Source organism: Dermatophagoides pteronyssinus, unplaced genomic scaffold (genome assembly GCF_027571235.1).
Source record: "Dermatophagoides pteronyssinus isolate colony J.1.1.1.1 unplaced genomic scaffold, Derpt_VIB-CSIC_2022.12 sq0001, whole genome shotgun sequence".
Classification (NCBI taxonomy): domain Eukaryota; kingdom Metazoa; phylum Arthropoda; class Arachnida; order Sarcoptiformes; family Pyroglyphidae; genus Dermatophagoides; species Dermatophagoides pteronyssinus.
The window spans coordinates 940,927-965,976 of record NW_027461525.1 but is presented as its reverse complement, the minus strand read 5'-3'; the positions used below and the strand labels follow the sequence as shown (position 1 = coordinate 965,976).

Sequence of the window (25,050 nt, the reverse complement as noted above, 5' to 3'; positions counted from 1 at the left end):
TTTTCTTTTGCTCGTTTTATTTTTTAGAATTCATTCAAAGTTAATAATCAAGAAGAATTTATATTTTTATTGGATGTTGCTCATAATTTAACCGTTGCAATGACAAAATATAAACTAAAAAATACATCTCCAAATATTATTAGAATGTTGAACAATGGTCCAAATATTGATAATAATCAACAACAATAATTTATGATTCCCATGAAAATTTAATTTCTTTTTTTGATTTAAATTTTATAAATTCCGAACGTATCATTTCATAATCTGGTTCATCGGTAAAATCAAGATTTCTTACATAACTATCTCATAAATGAATAAAATGATTGATATATCGATTACATATTGATTAAAAATAAAGAAAAATTTCAGATTTTACCTAAGAAAATTGGCAAATACTTTTGAATTATTTTTAAACAATTCATCTGGTGTTAAACATTGTTTCATTGATCCAACTTTACGACAATGTTGTAATGGATTATTTTTGGCAAATGCATTCGCTGAATTTGTATTCCATGATAAATTTTTACCATTCAAAAAATATAACAATAAATATGCTAATGATTCAAGATCATCACGTCTTGATTGTTTTAATTGAAAATGTGAATTACAGCTCATGAATAACATTGATCCAACAACACGATTATGACAACTAGGTGAAAAATGTTCCATTGTATATGGATTACGATAACGTTGACAAAGACCAAAATCAATAAGATGAATAATACGATATTGTTGTGTTTGTGGAAAACCAATCATAAAATTTTCTGGTTTTAAATCTCTATGGATAAAGCTACATTTGTGAGATAATTTGTGGAATAAATTATGTTAAATAGAGAAAAAAAATCCTGCATACAAACCCAATAGAATGTAATGTTTCAATTCTGGTTATAATTTGTATGGCAATTTCCAATATTGTATCGAATGTAAAACTTTGTTCACACATATCGAATAATTGATTTAAATTACGATATAATTGTTCAATAATAATAAATTTTCGTTCATTATCAAATGATTTTTGAAAATGATAAAATTTTGGAAAACCTTGATGATTATTATTTAGAAAACGATAAACATTATATTCATTATAAAGATATGATATATTCATTTGTTTTGGATTTGGTTTTTCAATTTTTATTGCAATCATATGGAATATATTTTCCTGATCTTTACCCGAATAAACATAACCAAATGAACCGGATCCTAATTTTTTATTAATTACATAACGATCATTTAGTATATCACCAGCTAACATTGACATTTCAACGTGTAGCCAGAAAAAGTCGGATCAAAAAATCAAATTTCAAGTTTTTTTTCCAATCAATAAATATCCAAAATATTTATAATTTTTTATAAATTTAATAAAAATTTTTAATTTAATTAATTAATTAATTAATTTTCAAATAATTTTTTTTAATTATAATAATAATAATATCGAAATTGACAACAAATTTCTATAATAGGTTTTGTTTTTGTTTTTTTTTCATAAAATTCTTCAAATATGTTCAATGTGTTTGTGGTGAATTTATTAAATATATTTCGGTGATGATCTAATGATTTAATGTCGTTCATGTAGTTTTCCCATGCATGTGTGAAAGAGTGTTAAATTGACAACAGATATTTGGATCAACAAAGATTCAAATTCATTCAAAATATCAAATATGTATGCATTATAAATGTTTGTGTTCAAAGGAAGGCATGTAAAAATTATTCAAGATCAAATAATCAATTGAATTCAATAATAATAATGATAATAAATCTTTAGAATTGGTCATCGATTGATTTTTGTTTTCGTTTTGTTTGTTTTTTTTTTGTTTTTGACAACAACAGCAAAGAGAGATGAAAATGAATGATGAAAGAATTTTAAGAAACTGTAAAAATTTACACATTTTTCTGAACATTTATTAATTATTATTTCGTTATAACGAACAAAAAAAAAATTATTTTTTTTTTGTTACTTTTTCTTCGTTTATCTTGTTTATATATATAAATATAAAGCAGTCAATATTTTTAATTTTCCTATTCCATCATCTCTCACTTAAATTCATTGAATCAAAAAAAAAAAAAAAAATAAAATAATCATTGTTGTTGTTTGGGGGGTAAATATTATATGAATTTCATTAAATTTCAATCATCGATAATGGAAAAATTTTTATATAGATCAAGTGTATTATTATTGTGTCAATGACAAAAAAAAATTTATCGAAATAAAAATGAAATTTTAAACAACAAAACAAAAGAAATGAGAAATCGATTGGACTTATTTCTTTGTGAAAGAGAAAATGATAATTTTTGTTGTTATTGTTATTATTATGTTTGTGCACATATGATTTTGTTACAAAGTAAGTATCTTTTGTTTTCGTGTAAATTTTGTTCATCATCTAAATAATAATAATAATAACAATGAAAAATGGAAATGGATAATAAAAAATTTGATTGGTTCGTCACTGTTAGTATGTGTGTGTTTTGTTATGTGTATAAAGAAAGAAGAGTGATGTCAATTATGATGATGATGTTAATGAGATAAAGTAATGATGATCGTTATGAAGAAAAAAAATGATGCGATTATATCGTCTATATAAGTGTGTGTGTGTATCTGGTGGTATTTGAAAAAAATGCTTTGAAAATAGGGAAAGTGTGTGTGTGTGTTAAATATAAAAAAATAAAATTTACAAATATTAATTTTCGTTTGTTGTTGTTGTTGTTACCGATGATAATATTAAATGAAATGATTTTAAATATATTAATCATTTTATAATAGAGCTCTGTGTGTGTGTAGATGGTTTGCGGCGTTAGGTGTGATTGATGTGTGTGTGTGTTTCCTAGAAATATATCACTTGTATATTTATCATTATTAAATAAATGGAAAAAAAAGTTGCATTCGATAATAATAAATTATAATTATGGATCAAAATTCATTTGATATTTGATTTGGGGAGTTTTATTTATTTTTCTTTCTCAGGTAAGCCGATGTCCAATCATGTCGAGAGTTGGTCGAAAAAAGAAGATTTCATTCATTCTTTCAATTCATTTCTATCGTCTGTATCGTCACAATGATGTACACCTTTACTTATTGTTGTTGTTGTTGATTTGATCGATTTATCAAATACATTATTTTTATGTACACTTTTTCTGGTTGTGGTTAAGGGAATAATTTTTGTTTGATGACGATTTTTTGATTGTGGCGAGATCTCTTTACGTGTTGTTGTCATTGTTTGTTGTAAAGGTGCTGATCGATGACGATTATGATTTCCCGAAGAGGTCATTGGTGCAGCAGTTGATGTCGAAGTAGTCGATGATGATGCTGACGAAGCTAATGAAGCTGTTGATGATTGTTGCTGTTGTGAATTGACAGATCCTCGACTAGTATCTGTTTGTTGTTTGACAGATTTTAATATGTTTGATTGTTGTCGATTAATGATGACCCGTGATGATGGATTCTTCACATGATGATGTCCAGAAGAGGTAACAACATTGCTATTGGAAATTTTTTTCGTGATCGATTGGGATGAAGCTCGAGATGGTGGTAACAAATCAACAGCACCTGTGCGATAGTTGGCAGATAGTCTTCTTTCCACGACTCCTGTCATTTTATTAGATGTACTGATGTTGCTAATATTTGATGTGATTGACAGGTTGCTGCTGCCACTATTGTTTCGATCAGGTACTTGATAAGCAGATGTTGAACATTTGATCATCGAATCAGGCTTGATCATGATATTTGAAGAATTTTTATTTTTAGAAATTCTATCATTATTGTCATCATTTTCAACCAAAACAACAGCAATATTTTGTGGGGAACATTTTTGCTGACCACTAAAATCTTCTTCGACCAACTCTACATCGGCACCCAGTCATAACTTAAGTTCACTGGTTATCTTAGAAGCAATATTTTTAAATCCGATTGATGTACCGGAAATTCGTTTAAAACGTATTCCATTCAACGAAAGTCTTGGTAATTTACAGACTTCAATTTCCCATTGTACTAATGAATCAGTGTATGGATCACCATGTATACAAAGTAATAGAAATTTTTCTCTTTGTTCATAGTCACAATTATTTTTATCAAGAACTTTACGAATTTCAGCCATTATTTCATTCGGATCACGTGATGAAGTTGTTTTCATACTCCAAGTAAACCTTAAAGATCTTGGTTTTGTTTGATCATCGTTCATCGTTCTACTTGTTTAAATACAACAACCAAATGTTTGATTAATATTTAATATTTAAAATGATAATATGATTATCAAATACCTTTTACTAAATTTTGAGGAAAGTTTACTAAAGAATGACTGACGATTCATATTTGATGTATCTTGTGTTGCACTTAATGGCTGTACAAATGGTGGCCATCTTTCACGTGTTTGACCACTATGAAACGTACTACGATTGACTGTTCCTCTTGGAAATGCACGATTAATATTTTGTATCGGTGTTAATGCATTTTTTGATGAGCTACAAAAATAAAATAATGAAAAAATTTATTAAAAATTTTATTTAAAAAAAAAAATCATTATAAACACGCGCTATAAACACACATGTGTAAAAAGATGTGAAAAACAAGGGAAAAAATGAAACCAAAACAAAAAACAAAAACAATTAAATATGAATGGCAAACCTTGGACGTGGTGTTGTATTTGTATCGGTCAACAATGCAGAATTACTATCGATTGGTAATAATTCTGGAGCATAAGCATTATTATAAGATCGGCCCGAAACTGATGCTGATTTAGCATGACCTTTTGGTCGTAATTGATTCGAGGATGAGGAAGATGTTAATGTGGTAGTTGATGAACATGATCCACCACCACCACCACCAACATTACCACTACAAGCTGAAGCAGTCATAACATATTTTGAATCATTAGAATCTTTTGATTGTTGTTGTTTATCTTTATCTTTTGTTTGACCATTCGTATTTGTAATTGATTCATTTTTTATATTATCATTATTATTATTATTATTATTATTATTTATCAAATTATTATTCGAACGACTGCCTGTGATTGTTGACTTTGTCGTCGTCGTCGTCGTAGTCGATACGATAGGATTATTATTTGTTTGATTGATATTATTATTAGCATTTGTTGAAGCATTATTATCATTATTATTATTATTTGTACTATTGTTGTTCGTGGCGGTATTATTATTATTTGATGATGATGATGATGAATTAGCAATGTTCAAAATACTGATTATAAAAAGTTTTTGGTTTCATTCGTTGATCGATTTTTTTGTTTTTGTTTTTGGTTTGTCATTTTTTAAGAGTAAGATAGTGTGAGAGAGAGAGAGAACGAGCAATAGAAAAGATAGAGAAAGAAAGAAAAAGAAAAAGGGAAACAGAAAAAAAAGGTATCATATCATTAGTATTCATCACAAAAGATTTTTTGTTTTTCAAAAAAAATGTTATTTTTTTGCAGGGAAAAAAATCAAATCATTGAAAAGCAATTGTTTTGTTTTTGGTTTTAATTATCATCATTAGCAGCACAAGCCATTTTTATAAACAAATTATTAAATGATAAACAATTTTATATTTAATATATAGAAAACAAAAATATTTATCAAAATGTGCGCTTGTGATTGATTTTGAATTGTGACCATTGAAAAAATTATTTTTTTTCTTCGTTTCAACTTACTTTGAATTTTCGACGATTGTCTTCTCAATCGAAGCACTTTTCTCTTGTAGTGTTTGCTGTAATGTTGAATTATTTGTCGGTGAATATGATGAACTATTATTTGTATTTGTTGTATTAGTAGTGGTGGTGGTATATGTTGTATTCCGTCTTGGAATACCACTCAATGTATTTTTGAGCAATGATGTTGGCAATGCTGATGGTTTTTGCCTTAATGAACCAGTTCCTAATTGGCTCAATTTCGATGGACTAATTATAGAATTTGATGGTGATGAATTGTTTGTCATTGAATTATTTTTGGTGGTTGATGGGGTATTATTCGTATCCGAAATGGTCTGATTTGTTGTTGTGGATGATGATGATGATGATGAACCTACAATGGCCGAATTGGATGAATTATTTATGGATGATTTAATTGTTTGAGTTCGATTCGAGCCACCACTTCCGCTACTAGGACCACCACTGTTTATATAATTGACTGCATTCGATGTGCTAACTTGTGTTCCAGTTGGTGATTTCAATGACGATAAAACATCATCACCACCATTAATCATTGCAGTAGAATCGGTATTTTGATTGTTGTTGTTGTTGGACGAATTTGAAGAATTATTATTCTGGATACCACCATTAGTATTGTTGGTTGTTGTTCCCGAAGATCCAGCATTGGATGCTGCAAGATTTGCCCCATTATTTTTGTTGAATGAATGAATCACAGAATCTTTAGCATTTGTCATTGCATGTTCTAAAACATTAGGACGTGGTTTACTACCACTACTATACGTATTACTACCACTGGTATTATTCGGAATGGGAGGCACTGTAGGTGTTGTAAATTGTTGTCCGGTTCCTGTTGCTCCGGATGTACTGGGATGATTATTGGTTTGTTGTTGCTGTTGTTGTTGTTGTTGATTTTCACTACTGTGACTGAAACGACGTGGCTTAGTTGTTGCCGATACCGATCGTTGAACTTTAACATGTGATGGTGATTGATGATGATGTGAATGATGATGATGATGAGAATGATGACTATTAGGTATGATATAATCATTTTTCTGATGTATACCTCGTAACGAAAGACTTGAGCTTGAACGTGAATCGCATAGTTCATTCTGAATAATTTAAAAAACAAAAATAAGAAAATTAGCAAAACAATCTAAAACAAAAACAAAAAACACAAAAAAAAATTTACCTCAGTTGTGCGTTTTCCAAGTAATAAATAATTGGCCATTATTTCATCATATTTTCTTTGCCGTAATGAATCTTCAATTTCATCCAATGAATAACCCATTTGACATAAAATATCTATACGTCTTTGATCACTTAAATCTATTTCCGGTTCAACATAAGGCTTTAGTTCATCATCTTCGTAATTCATATTCATCCATTTATCTTTCATAATAGTCTTTGATAATAATGATTATAATGTAAATGAAAAAAATAACATTAATATCATAATACATTTACAACAACAACAACAACAAAAAAAAAAATTGTGCAATATATAACTAACCTCTAATGAAGCACGTTTGGCCGGATTTAATACCAAAAATTTTTTCAATAAATTTTCACAATCAGTGGTCATATAGAATGGTATACGATATTTTCCTCTAAGTACACGATCACGCAATTCTTTTAAATTGGCGCCATCAAATGGAAGTGAACCACTGACTAGTGTATATAAAATAACTCCCAAACTCCAAACTATTTAAAAAAATAAATACATTTTATAACAACAACAAAAACAACAAAACTCTTACCATCAACTTCGGGACCATCATATTTTTTTCCTTGAAATAATTCCGGTGCAGCATAAGGTGGACTACCACAAAACGTATCCAATTTTTCACCCAATTGAAATTCATTACTAAAACCAAAATCAGCAATTTTGATATTCATTTCACTATCCAATAAAAGATTTTCTGCTTTTAGATCACGATGTATGATACGTTTTTGGTGGCAGTATTGTACAGCTGAAACAATCTGTCGAAATTTTGCTCGAGCTTCTTTTTCTTTCATTCGACCATGTGATACAAGATAATCAAATACTTCGCCTCCGCTTGCATATTCCATAACCAAATATAATGTTTTTTCCGTTTCAATTACTTGATATAATTTTACAATATTTGGATGATCAAGCATTTTCATAATGCGTACTTCACGAAATAGCTACCCCAAGAAAAAAAATATGATAAAATAGGAAAATTCAATGACAACAACATACCTTGTTAAGACTTGATTGATTTAATTGTGTTTTATCAATAATTTTAATAGCAACTTCTTTTCCGGTTGGTAAATGTTTTGCCAATTTAACTTTGGCAAAATTACCTTTACCAATCGTTTTAAGTAAACGATAACGACCAATTTGTGGTTCTTCATTTCTAGATAATCGGGCATTATTACGTACATGATTCGGTATTGATACTGGTTGATAATCTTCACTCTATTCAAAAATAATAATAATGCAAAAGAAATGATAAGAATTCCAAATGAAATAAATTAAAAAAAAAATATAATGAATAACCTCATTCACACTTTTTTTTAGATCAAAAGATTATCATGAAAAAAATCACACATACTAATGACGTATAAATCAATTTGTTCAGATCATCACTAGGTCAAATCATTTTAGACCCAAACAAACAAAATCAACAAGTTATTTTTGGTACCATTTTTTCCACGAAATAAAAAACAGTGTAGGTAGTCAACAACAGCAGCTGCAGGTATAAAAATATACCGATTAAACATTTGAAAAAGCAAAAATTTCCCGAAAAAACAAAAACAACAAAATCAAATTTATTGCAAATGTAAAAAATCAATAAATTTTCATTTTCTCATCAATCAATCAATCATCAGTTGTTTTTTTCACATGATAATAATTTTTCACATTAATCATGAATGAATGATGGAAAATTTAATAGAACAAACATACAGACAGAGAGATAGAGAGATTGTAATTATCATTCCAAAAGAATTCTGTAATTTATTATTAATTTCCATTGCCAAATTTGACAAATCAAATTCCGAATGAATTCCGTATAGAATATTAGGAAATTCCTAAAAGTTTTTTTTTTTGTTTTGATAATGAAATATTGACTTTTGAATTTGAAATTTGGATTCATACAAAATTGGAAAACAGCCACAGAAAAATTCTGTTGAATCAAATGAATTTCCTATTGCCCAAATGTAATATTTGTCATCAGAATAAAAGAAATTCTTTATTCGTTGTTTTAAACAGCGAAAATAAAAAAAAAATTCAATGGAATGTACTGTACTGTACTTGACCGACTAAATTATTCGTTATCATTTTTTTTTTTGTTTTTGTTGTCGACGACTATAGAATTAGAATTCAAAGAAAAATTAAATTAGAAATTTTTTTTCTTCTTTTCTTCACGCTCTCATTACGATTTAAGTAAAAAAAGAAAAGAAAAGAGATTTATTCATACAGTGCAAAAGTAGTGTGTGTGAATCATCATCGAAATGATTTTTTTTCAACGAAAAAAAATTGAAATGGAATTGTCAATAATCTCTTTCTAATAGCTGAAAATTTTTCTACCTGCATTTTAAAAACAATAGAGAAAAATTGCAACGGTATCTTTTTTGGTTATGCAATCTTTTTGAAATGAGAAAAATCTATGTAAATCTTTATGAAAGTAGTAGTAGCAGCAGCAAAAAAAAAATTTCATCATCATCTTTAGTGATGAAAGAAATAATGATATTTTTTGAAGAGAATTTAGTTTTACAAAATGCTATTTTGAACCGAAAAAAACAAGAGATTTTCGGTTCCACTCATTCTCATTCATTCATTCATTCATTGAAAAGTTTGCCAATCCAGTGATGAATAACAAATGAACAAATCGTTTCTTTCGTTCGGCGTGTGTTTCGGTGTTTGTTTCTGAGTTTGCACATTCAACGTCTTCCATTTATTTTTAATGGGAAACCGAAATATAAACTACATAGCGCCAACAGCAGCAGCAGCAGAAACAAAAACCAGGCAAAGAAAAAACAATAAACAAAATCATTACTTTAAGATGACGTCAAATAAATAGAATGAGAATAGAATTGGATGGGATAAAAAAGATATGATGATGAGGGGAAAAAAATCGAATTGAAACAACAACAAAGTTTTATTCCAAAGTTTTTCTTTTTACTACGGTGTTTCCAACAAACAAACAAACGAACGAACGGAGAGAATCAAGGCTTTTTTTTCATATATATTCTGTTGAATATTTGTCAACAAAAAATACTAAATACCCGAACAGCAGCATATAGTGAAAGAGATATTCATGGCCGGATTGCCATTTACTCGATTGTTTCTATCTTTCTCTCTTTCTCTCTCCCTCTTACTCTTTTTTTTATCTTGTTTCATTTCCACAGAATTTTTTGTTCTATTTCGAATAAAATTCTATAATAATAATATCAGAATCTATGAGAATCTGGTATAAGCCTCAAAGTAAAAACAAAAAACAAATAATCCGGGAACAACATTCCTAGGCTGATGATAATGATGATGACGAGAATGATAATGTCAAAAATTATCAAGTGGGTAAATTATTGTATTATTATGATATATTCAAAATTCATCATGTCATATCAATGCCAAAAAACAAAAACAAACAACAAACAAATGATTTATTTTCAAACCACAATGGATAATGATTATCGATGATAATTTTCAATCTGAAATTACAAAAAAAAACACTGAAAAAAAACAAAATCCGGAAATGTGTAATTAATTATCATCATTATTAATACTTTTTTTGCTCTATATTTAATCAACAACAACAACAGCAAAAATCGATATTGGATACCAAGTACAAACAATGATTTTAATGTCAAGTACAAATTGAATTTTATTTTTTGTTGAAAAAAATTAAAATTTATAAAAAAAAATGTCAACCTAAATATGGAAATTTGCTTGTTTTTTTTTCGAGCAAATTTTCAATTTTTTTCATTACAAACACACAGACAAAAGTATCATATTATCAAATGTCAAAATGGGAGAAAAGAAAAAAACTAAAATAACCATTGCATAAACACTACACTATCCAATGGATGATTCATCCGAATGGATTCTATGCTTGCATTAGAATATAAAAAAAGGCAAAACGAAACGAAAAATCTTTACATCATCATCATTACAATGACGTAATCGGAAAAAAAATCAATCAAATTTTTTGTTTTTCTGGTTCTAATTTTAGGTTAGTAGCCAAAACAACAACAACAACAACAACAACATACATTAAAAAACACATGATTTTCCAAAACAAAAAAAAAAACAAGACAAGATTTAGATGATAAAAAAACATTTTAAAACAATTTCAACGAATGAATGAACATGACATTTGATTTGATTTGTAATGAATGAAAAAAAGTGGATTTCGAAATTCCAAATCATCATCATACAGCATGCATGCATATATTTACTAACCTGTGAGCTAACTGTTATATTTGACAAATGAATCTGTAACCCCGGGCCACTACAACAACAACAATAACTACCAAAACACCAACAATACCAACACCACCAAAAATCCAAACAGAAAATAGACATTGTTTAACGATGAAGATAACAGGGAAAAAATAAAAAAATTTTGTAAATAAAAAATAAAAAATTCAATTTTTTTAAACAAAACAAAAATTCAATCATCATCTGCGTGTATAATGATTATCAACTTTTTTTTTGATGTCATCCTTTAGGTAAAAATAGCAGAGAAACTATTATAACCTGAAGTGACTGAAAAAACAAAACTTTATCATCATTTTTTTTTTGTTTAACACTTCATTCGCATGAATATAAATCAATCAAAACACAGAAAGGGTGTAAAAACAAACAAACAAATAAATAAAATAAAATAAAGTTTCAACATACATTATGAATTGTTTTATTTGGTTGACAATAAAGATAACTACCGGCAAATAGATGCATTGATAATGGATTTTTATTTTGATTTTGATTTTTAATTACAAAAACAATTTACTTTTTACAATTTATTTTTCACACACACACATTTAACATTTGATAATTAGAAAACATTGAAAAATCATCATTGTGTTTCATTTTTGGAAAATTGCGATGAATTTTTTTCTTGTTTAAACATCATAGTCGACAATGATGATCATCATAATGTGAACAGAAGATATTATTTAGAAAAAAACTACGTTTCTTTCACACATCATCATATGCCATATGATGATGATGATATTGTATTTCTCGTTCTCTTTATCAAACATCCAAACAAATCAAATTTGTCGAATTTGAAGAAGAACAAAAAACCAACAACCATCAATAGAGACAGAGAAGCAGACACAATCAACGCATGATTATTATTATTATGTGGTGCATATCCAACAAGAAGAAGAAAAAAAACCACAAAGTATATATCATCATCATCATCATCATCGTTATTTAGATAAATTATTATTTTTTTCTAATGAAAATGAAGAAAAAAAAACGAAATAAAGAAAAAACATCAACAGACGCAACAGAAAAAGAAGAGCACATCATTTCTTAATATCTTTTCCATCATCCAATATATATAACAACTAAGATATTGTTTTTCAAGAATAGAATCTTGTTTAAAAGAGGCTAGAAAAAAAACCAAATACAACCATTTAATCACCAAACACCTATCATTATCAAATCGGATACCGTTATAATGTTGATGATTCAATCAAAGAACCTTAAAAGACAAAGTGTGTGTGTGCAAGTTTTTTTTCTCATTGACATTTGATTCAAACAAACACAAGCATCAAACAGACACACGAGAAAAAAATTCAGTAAACATCATCCACAACCGAATAAAATTACTCGGTATTCTATATCAAATGTTCACATCATATAAGATTTATAAAAACAAAACAACAAACATACCGTTGATAAAACATCACCTCTTCGTATAAATTGTTGTATGGTTGACGCTGTATTTATGATGAATACACAATTTGTAATCATTTTTTTTTTCAAAAGAAATCGATTGGCAAACGAAAAACAAAAACAAACAACAAAACTAAAATAAAGTCAAAGTTGAAATCGAGAAATGAACCAAGATTTTTTTTTGCTGAATTTGTTTGAATTTGGAAATTGAATCCAAAAAAAAAAACACACACACACACACTTTGTATAATTAGAAAAAATTGATTTTCTAATCCATCGAACTGAAATGATTTTTTTCTGTTGTTAGCAAATGCAAATCATCATTCGATTTGATATATCATCATTTTGAAAGTTTCTTCTAGACCGAAAAATATATTTTTGAAAAAAAACGGTACGTTGACATATTGTACAACTAAGATAATGACAAATGAAAGAGAGAAAAAAAGCTTTCATCCAAAATGACCAAATAATCTGGGGATATACGTTTAGCTTTTTATATGACAAAAGATAGCAACCATCACCATCACCAACAGCAGCAGCAACCCAAAAATTCATCGATGATTTAGACATTTTTTTTCATTCATGTATTTATAGATATGATTAGGTTCATTATCCAAACCAAAATGATGATGATGATGATTTGAAATAAAATATTATATGATCAAAAAAAATGAAAAACGATGATGATGATGATAATATCGGAAATGATAATGGCCTCTACATAAAACTATATGATGAAATGGATAATATGAAAAAAAAAATTTTAGCCAAACCCACATCATCATATCGAATATCAATAGATATAAAGTGTGAATGTGATATTATAACTAAACTAGATAGTTCTAGTTGTAATTTGTAATTATTATTATTATTTATTATTTATAGAAATGATATGACCAAATTTAATAATAATTATATATTAAAACAATTTGTAATCATCATAATCATCATAATCTTTTGACATTTTTTTCGATCTTTTCAATCATTCAATTAAACTTTATTTATTCTTTTTGATAAACTTCATTCAAACAATCAACAACATGACAATACCAATTTTTTTCCTGAATTATAAATTCTTTTTGAATGTCACGTAAAATACTCGTCCAATAGTGCACCATCAAAATGATGATTTCGCAATGAAACAAACAAAATATTATTATTATCACGGAATGTTTGTTGACAACAACAACCAACCAACCAATTCGCTAATTTAAACTTAATTTTTGTAAACAGTTCCTTATTTGATTTCATCATCATCATTGTACCCGAAAAACAAATATCAAAATATTGAAGATAAAAATATTGAAAAAAATTGATCTTGATGATCTTGATGTTTACACAAAACATTCATTTTTTTGAAATATTTTCCACAAAAAAAAAAATTTACTTACAATAGTCATTGTACCATAAGGATTTAATGAAACTAAACGACGCCCATGACTACCAGATGATGATCTTAAAACAATACCACCAGTAATACCGGTATCAGATTCACGACGACGACGTCTAGCACGATATGCTGTACGACGTATATGTTCTTCATCATCTGATGGTACCATTACGGATAAAAGCATTTTTTTTTCGTTTTTTTAATTCAACAGAATCAATAATGATAATGATGATTTAGCAATCAATTAATCGATGATTCAAACAAACAAACAAACAATCTTGACAATGACAATGAGAAAGGTTAGCCAAAAAACAACAGTTAATGTTTTTTTTTTTTTTTTTTTTGATTGGTGCTATTTTCATTACAATTTTTCAATTCTGTTTTTTTCGTTTTTCTGAATAGAATATACAGAAAAACATTGTCGGTCTCAAATTCAAAATGCAAATTGAAAAAATGCTTTTTAAAAAATCAGTTGAACAGGTCATCCCACCCACACACACACATCAAAAAAATCATCACCAAAACACCAAACTAGTTCGGGTTTTTTTCTTCTTTTTTTCACTATTATCCGGGATACAAACACACACACAATAGACACAAAACAAACAAACGAAAAAAAAAGAAAAAAATGATGAAAAAAATATGCAAATTTTTTTTATAATAAAGAAGAAAAAGACTGGTTTCACCACAAGTTACACACACACACACAAAGAAGAAGAAGAATTCAAATGAGAAGAAAGAAAATATCAAGATTGAAAAATACTAATAAGAAAATTTCAATGTTTTTCAGGTGTTTTTTTTGAAAGAAAACTATCGTTATCATTATTATTATAAAAATGATCAAATTGGATAAAAATGATGAAGCTTTTTGTTATTTATTTTTTTGTTTGTATCATCCATTATTATTATTATTATTGTATCATATGTTCAAAATATGAATTTTCGTTAATTTGTACTACATTTTGTTAATGAATTCCTAAACACGAAACAAAACACAAAGCAAACGAAGAGAAAAAAATCATTATCATCATCATTGACAATGAATGAAGTAAACGAAAAACATAATGAACAATATAACACACACCTGTGCGCGATATATAAAACAATATAAAACATCAATTTCAAGATCAGATCATAGCGACATTGACAAATCAAACAAAAAAACCAAACTAATGATATCAATTATTAATGTCTGTTTTGTACAGCAACAATAATTAAAAAACATCCAAAAATATCAAAAAAACGTGCAATGAAATAAACTCTTTTTTTCACAGGGAAAAAAATACAATCATACAACCAACAAATTTGATACCCATCAAATTTCTTTTCTTTTTTTTGGAGAATCATTGAATAATTATCAAGGTTTTATTTTTAGAGAGAGAGAAAAAAACGGAATCGAATCATTATTACATTTCATTGATTATCATTTGGTTTTTCTTCATGTACAAATGTGATTCAATGAAGCGAATTTTATAAACTACCAGACATATAGCGTGTGCGTGGTAAAAGAATGCTCCAGGTATTCATTTCATTCACAATTTAGATATTTTCAAAGCGAAAAATGAACAAATGAAGAATTGATAATGTGTGTGTGGTTGATGGCATTTATTCATTGCAGACCTTCAAATTCCTATGAATGATTCTATGTACAATCACAAGTATGCCACATACACAGACAAAACATAATGTGATGTATTTTTCTTTTCTCATTTTCAGATCAACCAACCAACCAACCAACATTCAACGTTAAATCTAATCTAATCATCAACTTATTCTAAATGGCGCCCAGAATGCCCGCCAACCATTTAAAATAAGTAACAATACTATAAGAGTGTAGGTTATTTTTATATTAACAACGAAAAAATGAGCATCGAACAAAAAAATCTGAATCTAAAGAATTCCTATATTCGTCATCATTATCAACAGCAACAAACAAAACACATACATACTTGGCTTACAAAACAAAACGAAAAAAATTTTTCCGTTTCAACAATTCATTCTTCTATTGAATGAATGAATGAATGAATGAAGACAATTAAAAAAAACTGAAAGAAAACAATCTTCAGAATACACATCTGGCTTATGATCATATCATATTATTATTATTATAATCATTAACAAAGAGAGAAAGAGACATAAATCATAAACAATGATTTTGCAATGTGGACAATATCAGTTTTCTTCATTCATTCATTCATTCATTTAGTTAGGATCAATAAACACATAGACATCACACATCCCTACTCAATAAAAAAAAACATGTACAGGTATAAAACAAACATCTTTTGTAAACCAGCAAAAAAAAATTTCTTTCAACCAAAAAACACAACAACGACTATATATCGCTAATGACAATAATGATATTTTTTCTTTACCTGTTCATGTGGACCAGATTCATGGACAGTTTGTAATGGTGTTCGTACACTTGCGGCCATTATTGATTTTTATTTATATGAATGATGATATTCGGGTTTTGTATTTTGTTGATTGGTTATCAATTTTTTTTGTCGATATTATTATTATGGTGTCGAGATGAGGTGGTTTCAATTACAAATTGATGTTATCGTAGTCGTTGTTTATGATGATAAAAAAACAAATTTATTTTCGTTGTCGTTTAGACAGAAAAGTCGAGCAAATGTAATAAAATTTGCAATTCTACAACGGTATATAACCTATTGTTATAAATTTATATGATCCTAACACTAAGGATGATCAATCGATGTTTTTTGTGTCTGGTTTGTTGTTTGCTTGTTTGTATATTTTACTTTGATGATAATAATAACGTAATTTAATGTAAACGTAACCTTATTATATTAATGAATTTCGAAGAATAATACACACCAAATAAACAAACAAGCACAATGAATAATTGGTGAAAACAATAAAACAAAACAAAAAAAACGAAATAAGAATAAGATGAAAAGTACTGTAAGATTTCTTTTCTTTTCTTTTTTTCGTTTTCCCAACACGCACAGATTCTTTTTTTCTCAGGGATTTTCATTAGAACAAAATATTTTCCATGATGATTTTCAAACAACAGTGGTGTTGTGATTATGATGAGCGAGAGAAGAACAAGAGATTAATCTGATTGAATCATCATTTCCAATGATTATATGGAATATATCACAAATATGCGATTAAAATTCTGGAACTATAAAAAAAATAGAATGAAATTAGAAACATCATTTTTTCTTGTTAAATCATTACCTTTAAAAAAAAAGAATAACAAAAAGTTTTAATCGATTTTTTTTGGAATGAATTTGATTTATTTTGGATTTAGATTTCTTCTTTTGTTTGTTTTTTTAATAAATATGCAATAATCGATACAAATACAAACATCAAACGATAAAATGAAATCTAGATTGATAAAGTAAAAAAAAAGAAATGTTAATGTTAATTCTTTGCAAAATTTGAGATTTTTTTAAACCTTTTTTGTGCCATTTTATATTCGAAGAAGAATTTTTTAAATGATTTATTGCATTTAAATAAGATTTGGTTGCTGTTGTGATTTCTATTTGAGTATTATACGTTGATATATTGGGTTAATGATGATCATTTGTTTGAATCAATTATTTTTCTGAATCTGGATTCAGTAATTGATTTTTGCTTTGTTGTTGTTGTTGTGAAGAAAAAGGAAATTCTTTCATAAATGTCATCATTATTTGATTTGCATTACACAAACATAATAATTGTGTAAATCACATATGAAAGGTAAAGAATTTCTTTTCTTTGGTTAAAATTTTCTTTCGAATAAATGATGAATAGAATAGAATTAGAATAGAAAACAAACAAACCAAAAAAATCAAAAACCAAGGATTGCAATATGATGTTTGTGTTTGTGTATATATTAAAATTGAACGAAATCAGCAAATACAGACAACAGGCAAGAGAAGAAGAAATAACCAGGATGATTATAAATGATAATCAAAAACACATACACATAATACACACAACAACAACAACCGAAACAGAGTAAATAATAATAACACAAACATTAGAGGAGGACAAGGATACAAACACACAGTGAGAGAGAGAGAGAGAGATCACACCAAAAAAACTTGCATCGAATCGAAAAATTAAAAAAAAAAAAATTAAAATAAAAAAATATTATTATTAAACGATACACAAGAGACACACAGTGTGAATAAATTGAAAATCAAAAAAAAAAAACATAGATGATGATGATGGATGTTGGCTTTTTCTTCTCGTCGTTTATATCAATGGTTATGGATGGTTTAATCCGTTTTTTTTTTGTTGTTGTTTCTTTACGGGTTTGTACGATGCAGGTAATATTTTATTCGAAAAAAAAATCATTATTTAAATTCGAGTAGATGTTTGTTTGTTGTTATAACTTTGAACTGAAATTATAACACACAGTGAAATCCAAGGAGAAATATATCAAACAGTAAACAAAAACACAATCGAAAAAATCAATGGAAATCCATCCAAAGAGAGAGAGAGAGATTCTTCGGGATTTTCAAATGAAAATTTGATTCCAAAAAGTTGAATAGAAAAAAAATTGATGATTTTTGATTTCATCAATTGAAAAGTGGGTATCATTTCTCAAACCTGGATACAAACACACCAACTAACATATACAACATATACACACACAAAATATTTCGAAATTAACCATATTATTAATGATTTAGTTGTCGGTATTATTATTATTGTTGTTGTTGTTGTTGATGATTGATTTGATAATGGATGTTCATCATTTGATCAAATCTTATTGATTTATTTTTTTTCAAATCAAAAAAAAGGGCTATGAATGAATTAATGAAACAAAACAAACACACTGTGTATTTTTTTCTATTTTTTTTTTTGTAGAATATTCAATAGATTTGGATCGTATCATCATTATTATCATCATCAACATTAACATAGATACAAGAGATACATATTTCACAAATATTTGCCATTATACCACATCAACATATACACACACACACACACCATATACATACATACAAACACAAACACAGAATTTTGTGTTGGCAACGCTTTAGCCACACAGAGATACACACACACACCGATGACGACGACGACGACTATTGATGATGACGATAATATTTTTTTTTTTTTTTTTTTTTTTGTTTCTTTTCTTTCCAAAGACTTTTGTGTAGTGGTAATGATAATAATGACGATAATGGATGATGGTGATGATGATGATGATGATCCTGAAGAAAACCAGAAAAAATAAACGAAAAAAATGGATGTCCAACAACAACAACAACAACAATAAAAAAGAATGCAAAGAGAGAAATCCAAAAAAAAAGAGAACACAAAAGTAGGAGTTCGAAGTGAGGATTTCGAAAGAAGTTAACAATCCTGATAGGGCGAGTTATTTTGTTTTTTTATTAACCAACAACCACAACAAAGTATCTTTCATATTTCAGTGCTACTACTATACCACAAGAGATAGTATTCCTGAAACACCTTATTATCCAAAAGGATATAGGAGCTTGAAGAAATATATATATACACTACCACTACTATTTTTTTCTGGATTTTTGTTGCATTCCTGAACATATATTTTTTTTCTCTCTCTCTATTCCTCTACCACTACTACTATAACCACTATTTTGACACTGTAAGAATCGAGGTTGAATAAAAAATGGACGAATGGGGATCCATTTTGGAGGTGTGTTGTGTGTATATAGCAATGATGGTATACAGGAAAATTGCAGTTATGAAAGAAGAAGCAGCAGGATTGTCATTTTTTTTTAAATTGTTATATATAGAAGCGGTGGTGGGAGAGGGGAGAAATGAAAAATGTTTGCGATTTCATTTCGGAATTCAAAAGCCGAAATAAAATCAAGAATCGATTCTGTTCCATTTCCATGGAGCCTTGTTTTTCGTTTCACTATGGTCCATCTTCCTTCGAATAACATTCGAATCGTAGTGGTATTGTGTGGTGGTGGAAACCCCCACTATATCAAAAATAAATTTTTTATGAATTTTCTTTTCGTTCGAAAGTACATGTGGAATCGGCTTTTTTTGTTGTTGTTGTTGTTGTTGGCGAAAATAACGGATCATCATCAAACGTTTCTGTTTCAATTTTTGTTGTTGTTGTTTTTTTCGTTGAAAAGAGCAAATATCAAAGCATCATTCATCAATTATCTTCTCGTTTGATCGATATGGATTATTTCAATTTTTTTTTGATTGATCATCATTGATTGATTGATTGATTGATTGTTATTGATAATTTTTTTTTGTTCAATGAAAATCAATTCATTATCAATTTTTTTTCGTTTTTTCATTGACGGTTTAATCACTGATAATGATTGAATTAAGCAAAATTTAAGATTAAATTTTTTTTTCTTTTTTTTTTTGTTGGTGATCCGATCGATTCGAATGTTGAACAGAAAAAAAAACGAAATTACAGTGAATGTTTGGTTTATTTATGGAAATCTGAAGACAGATAATTTGATTGAAATGTGATTACCACCTTTCTTCCAAAGTGATCCTACTAGCCATTCGGATATGCAAACATTTTATTATCCTTTTTTCTTCGAATTATATCCATCACCACCACCACCAGGAACAGAAATTCAAATTTCTTTTTTTGATTCGATGATGATAACCAGATAGAAAAAAAAAACATTCAAGATGGAAGAAGAAAAAAAAATAACCGACCACTACCATTGTTGATAATAAAAAGCATATATAGTTCAAGAAGGAAAATACATTTCCATTTTGATTTTTAATTTCATTTCATTTTTGTTTTGCGGATAGCAAAACTGTTATGGTTACCGTGTTATGTGGGGACCAAAATTGAAAAAAAAACAAACAGAAAAAAATCATTAACCAAAAAAAAAAAAAAATATGAAAAGGTTAAATGTCAAATAGGAACATGTTTTTTTTTCTGAATGGAGTTAGGTAGGTTGAAATAGGATCGTGCAGACCTGCTGCTGCGGCTATATAAATAATCAGGTAACCAATGGAATCAATGGAGATTCAGTTCATTGAATTTTAGGATGGCTATCATGGTTGTAGTGGTGGCGGTAATCTTTATTCATTTTTTTTTTTTTTGGTTTGATTGACCGGTAAATTCAAGTTTGTTTTGTTAATGTTTGTGTGTATGTATGTAATCGATGATTATTATCAAAAAAGAAAAAACTAAAACTAAATTAACTTGTTGCGCGTTTGGTTTATTCAAGAAAAGAAAAGAAAAACAAAACAAAAAAAATTCATCGATAATCCTTGAATCAAATGAAGAAAAAAAATTTGAATTTGGGTAACGCACATTGTCCTTGATGTTACTTTTCCCATTCATATTTTTCATATACATGCTTTGTGTATTTTGTTTTTTTTTCGAAAAAAATTTGTTAATCATAATTATCATACTTAATTGATTGACTCGAGCTTAATTATAATTATAGACAAATGAAGCCAACTATTTCATGGTTACAATATGGAAAATTGGGCAAATTAGTAGAAATAGTGGTAAAGGGGGAAAAACTAAACTACCGACACCACCACCTCCACTGACAATTATTTCGAAATCAATCAAAAATTTGTTGTTTTTATCACCCAAAAATATCAAATAATCTTGTCTTTTCATTGCAAAAAAAAACACAGGGAGACGGCATAGTAACGGTAACAACCACTTATGCCACCCACAAAAACATTTAACACATTTTTCTCCTGAATCGATCCAGAAACAGAAAAAAAATTAATATCAAATTTCCAAACAATTTTTTTCTTTTTTGCATTAATTATCCATTCATTAATTATAGATTGATTGAGTTGAATGGAAATGTAAAAAAATGAAATCATTCTGCGTCGGTGCTCCAAAAATCAATCAAAAATTCGATGATTATGTCATGTCGAATGTTTTCCAAAAAAATCAATATATTTTTTTTTATATTATTAGTTTTTTTTCTTGTTCTTGTTCTGTTTGTTTCAAAATTATATGCTACTTGATTTTTGGCAATTGATCAAATTGAATTTCAGATGACAAGATTCAGGTGTGAAACAATTTTTGATTGAGAAGAAAATATTTGAAAGAAATTGGCAATTCGATTAACTTTTTTTTTTTGTTGATTTTGTTTTTGGGGAGAAGAAAATCTTATTATCACTTTCAATTGTTGTGTGGCTGTGTTTATAATATGATTATTATCTTCAAGATATTATCAATCATAACAATAATCATTTTGGAACATGATTCTTTGAACGAAAACATCCATTATCTTATTATGTTCGTTGTTTGTTTGTTTGTTTGTTTGACTGACTGACATTAAATAACCGGTTGACATGATGATGATAATGTTTTTTTCGTTATCTTGCCAAGATCAATGACTTATGTATGTTATACAATCATCATCATTTGGTGATTCGCTTCAATTGTTGTTATTCGTTTGAATTTCATTTCATTTCATGAACTTGAGAGAAAAAGTGATTTACACAGACACAGTCTGAATGAATGAATGAAATGACAAACTTTTTTCAAAATGTGGATGTTATGCTATTATTGTAAGACGAGAATGGACATTTCATTTCCCTAAATAATGATGGATCTTTATAAGTTGTCGTTCAATATGGATTTGTCATCATCATTATTATCAAATGGGGGAGAAAAAAATGATTTAATGTCAACGATTGACCTTTTTTCACCAAAAAGAAATGGCGATTAAATCTGTAGATTTTTCGAGAGAAAGGAAGGAAGAAAATTTGCTTCATTCTATTGGATCGATATTCATAATTTTTTTTACATTCATTCATTGTTGAACACATGGCGCCCAAAAGTTGAATACTGAAGAAAAGAAACGACGAAATGACAATTTTGAATGAAACCATTATCATTTCATCATTATTATTATCGGCTGTTGTTGTTGTCATCATCATCATTATTATCATTCATCTTGAGTTTAGAAACATACATAAACATTATTGAAGAAGGGATAAATAGAAAAGAACACCAAGGTGGAACCAACCTATGAACGAGAACAACAGAGACAATCATTTAAACTTGTTGCTGTTGAAGACATCCATCCAACCATCCATTTGATTCGATTCATTCAACCATCATTTTGAAATTATCATTGTAGAGTGAACCTGTTTAGAATACAGGGAGCGTTGAAGTGTCTAAAGGATAAAATATAGGGAGAGAGAAAAAGAGAGTAAAGGGAGTATTATTACTGAAAAAGAAATCAAGGAAGGAATTGAAATCATGGTTGATATGATGATGATGATCATTAATGAAAATTGCTAACCACTAAATAGAAGCAAAAAGAAATAGGGAAAGATACGATACAAAGATACGATGATGACGACAACATCAAATAATCATCATCATTACAATTATCATTATGATAATAATCATTATTATCAACATCAACAACAACAACAATGAAAGAAATCAGAACCTCATTTTAGTTTATCAATAGATTATTTTTTTTAAAGAGCAAGATAGAGAAAATCTAAAGAAAAAGAAAGAGAGAAGAAAAGAAAGATCTAAAATATTCAGCTTAATGCTGTTGTTGTTGGTATTCTTATTCATTTTTTTTGTTGAATTCTATTAAAATCGATTGCAGCAGCAAGTTATTAGAGAAAACAAAACGATAGAGTTAAATGTACAAAATTTTTCTGGAAACAGGCACGAAATATGATGAAAGAAACTTTATATATTTCGAAAAAACTGGGAGTGAACCCAGGTGTTTCGCTTTCGTTTATATTTTTCTTATTAAAAAAAATCTTTATAAATAATAAGAGAATAATGATAGTGTTTGTAAATGTGTTCTAACTGAGCAACAATTTTCGTCTCTTTTATTTTCTGGAAATTTCATTTATATTTGAAAAAAAAGTGAAGAGAATAGAGAATGTGTTAACCTTTTCTATATCTTTTATATTACATCATTAGAGATCTTTTTTCTTTTCTTTCTTTAGTTTCTGAATTACTATTTGGCAATATTATTATACCTTACCTAATGTTGATGATAATAATGATGATGACATGAAATGATTTCTTTCACGTCATGTCATGTCATTTGGATTCATATTATGAATATAAACCAAAATAATAATGCATGATAGTTGAATGATCTAAAAATGGTGTATACGCGATCATGGTTGATTGAAAATAAAACAAAAAACAACAAAAACAAAAAAATATCTATCTAGACAACAATTTTCAGACAATGGTTATGTAATGAAATCGAAATCAAACCAACAACAACAACAAAAACAAACCGGATTATATAATGATATTTGGATGAACCAAACAAACAATTTAAAATTCTTGGAAAAAAAGATTGATACAGTGGTACCTCGGTTAACGACGATGATCGGGTCCTGAAAAACCGTCGTTAACCGAAATGTTCGTTAACCGAGGTACGATTTTCCATAGGTTTCAATGGAGAGCGGATAAAATTGATCCGACCTCAGACCTTGATTTCCTATTATCACCTTAAATTCTCGAAAAAAGCCATGTAATCATAATAAACTGATTATTTTTGAATTCGTTCTTATCTAGGCTAATCCATAGACTGGATCTGATAACGGAAATCATCACTTTTCGGTGATAAAAATGAAAAATGTCCCACTTTCCTTAAAAGTTTGCTTCACTGTCATAATTCTTTACCTTTTTTTCTCAAAAAAGAGTTGCAATATGTTTTAGATTGTCTAACGATGGTCACTAAAAAATCCAAATTCATTTGTTTGAAGATCATCACTAAAAAAATCCAAATTCACTTGTTCGAAGATCATCACTAACGAATCCGAATTCACTTGCTTAAAGATCATCACTAAAAAATCCAAATTCACTAACGAAGCAATGTTCTCTGACAAATCCAAATTCACTTGCTTAACGATGGTCACTAACAAATCAAAATTCACTAACCAAGCAATGATCACTGAAAAATCCAAAATTCACTTGTTTAACCATTCCAACAATGGCCAGTAAAGAATTCAAATTCACGTGTTTATAACGATTCAATTCGTTCAAAACGATTGAATTCAAAATGAAATTTTGCAAATTTTAAATCCATTCAAACCCAGGAAATTGTTTTCTTATTCAAATCCGAAATCTTTCAAAAATGAACCATATTCTCCCATAGCACTTTTTGATAACCAATCGAATTTTATTCCTTGATCGATAAGATTTGTTAAACTTTTCATTCTTTGTTGGACTTGTTTCGTTTATGAATTTGAAT

At 28.1% G+C, this 25,050-nt stretch overlaps 3 protein-coding genes and 1 long non-coding RNA gene across 12 annotated transcripts; all 4 read right to left on the bottom strand.

Annotated features, from left to right (window-relative positions):
* Nucleotides 1–44: 44 nt before the first annotated feature.
* On the bottom strand, nucleotides 45–1,258 carry LOC113798466 (casein kinase I-like). The gene is made up of 3 exons (XM_027349013.2): nucleotides 858–1,258; nucleotides 377–790; nucleotides 45–299 (listed from the first exon to the last, which is right to left on the bottom strand). Exons 1-3 carry the CDS (start codon nucleotides 1,256–1,258, stop codon nucleotides 191–193), a joined length of 924 nt encoding a protein of 307 aa, XP_027204814.2. The 3' UTR covers nucleotides 45–190.
* Nucleotides 1,259–2,911: 1,653 nt separating this feature from the next.
* LOC113798469 (uncharacterized) lies at nucleotides 2,912–3,713 on the bottom strand. Its single transcript, XM_027349015.2, has one exon. The coding sequence runs from the start codon at nucleotides 3,711–3,713 to the stop codon at nucleotides 3,012–3,014; it is 702 nt and encodes a 233-aa protein (XP_027204816.1). The 3' UTR covers nucleotides 2,912–3,011.
* A 132-nt stretch (nucleotides 3,714–3,845) lies between these two features.
* Nucleotides 3,846–18,627, bottom strand: LOC113798465 (MAP/microtubule affinity-regulating kinase 3-like). 9 transcript variants are annotated; one of them, XM_075821082.1, is made up of 11 exons: nucleotides 17,322–18,627; nucleotides 17,102–17,251; nucleotides 16,270–17,045; nucleotides 7,852–8,070; nucleotides 7,388–7,796; nucleotides 7,141–7,331; nucleotides 6,820–7,032; nucleotides 5,634–6,739; nucleotides 4,616–5,188; nucleotides 4,252–4,452; nucleotides 3,846–4,179 (listed from the first exon to the last, which is right to left on the bottom strand). In XM_075821082.1, the coding sequence occupies exons 3-11, from the start codon at nucleotides 16,327–16,329 to the stop codon at nucleotides 3,852–3,854; spliced, it is 3,300 nt and encodes a 1,099-aa protein (XP_075677197.1). In that variant the 5' UTR covers nucleotides 16,330–17,045; nucleotides 17,102–17,251; nucleotides 17,322–18,627; the 3' UTR covers nucleotides 3,846–3,851. The 9 variants fall into 9 exon arrangements, with proteins under 9 accessions (XP_075677197.1, XP_075677215.1, XP_075677179.1 ...); XM_075821100.1 differs by having other exon boundaries at nucleotides 3,846–4,176; nucleotides 17,322–18,619; XM_075821064.1 differs by lacking the exons at nucleotides 16,270–17,045; nucleotides 17,102–17,251; nucleotides 17,322–18,627 and adding an exon at nucleotides 13,896–14,156.
* A 1,620-nt stretch (nucleotides 18,628–20,247) lies between these two features.
* Nucleotides 20,248–23,910, bottom strand: LOC142645730 (uncharacterized). Its single transcript, XR_012846833.1, has 3 exons — nucleotides 23,824–23,910; nucleotides 22,834–22,984; nucleotides 20,248–22,760 (listed from the first exon to the last, which is right to left on the bottom strand). It is a non-coding gene; the product is annotated as an uncharacterized LOC142645730 (long non-coding RNA).
* Between the last annotated feature and the right edge of the window lie 1,140 nt (nucleotides 23,911–25,050).

What these genes read in the sequence shown, in the direction of transcription:
- LOC113798466 (XM_027349013.2), bottom strand. Translation starts at nt 1,258, where the DNA reads ATGTCAATGTTAGCTGGTGATATACTAAATGATCGTTATGTAATTAAT. An exon ending in GAAACATTACATTCTATTGG is followed by an intron (nt 791 to 857) that starts GTTTGTATGCAG and finishes TCACAAATGTAG; the next exon opens with CTTTATCCATAGAGATTTAA. An exon ending in GTATTTGCCAATTTTCTTAG is followed by an intron (nt 300 to 376) that starts GTAAAATCTGAA and finishes TTTATGAGATAG; the next exon opens with TTATGTAAGAAATCTTGATT.
- LOC113798469 (XM_027349015.2), bottom strand. Translation starts at nt 3,713, where the DNA reads ATGATCAAGCCTGATTCGATGATCAAATGTTCAACATCTGCTTATCAA.
- LOC113798465 (XM_075821064.1), bottom strand. Translation starts at nt 14,078, where the DNA reads ATGCTTTTATCCGTAATGGTACCATCAGATGATGAAGAACATATACGT. An exon ending in TTGGAAAACGCACAACTGAG is followed by an intron (nt 6,740 to 6,819) that starts GTAAATTTTTTT and finishes TAAATTATTCAG; the next exon opens with AATGAACTATGCGATTCACG. An exon ending in TCCTCAAAATTTAGTAAAAG is followed by an intron (nt 4,180 to 4,251) that starts GTATTTGATAAT and finishes TATTTAAACAAG; the next exon opens with TAGAACGATGAACGATGATC.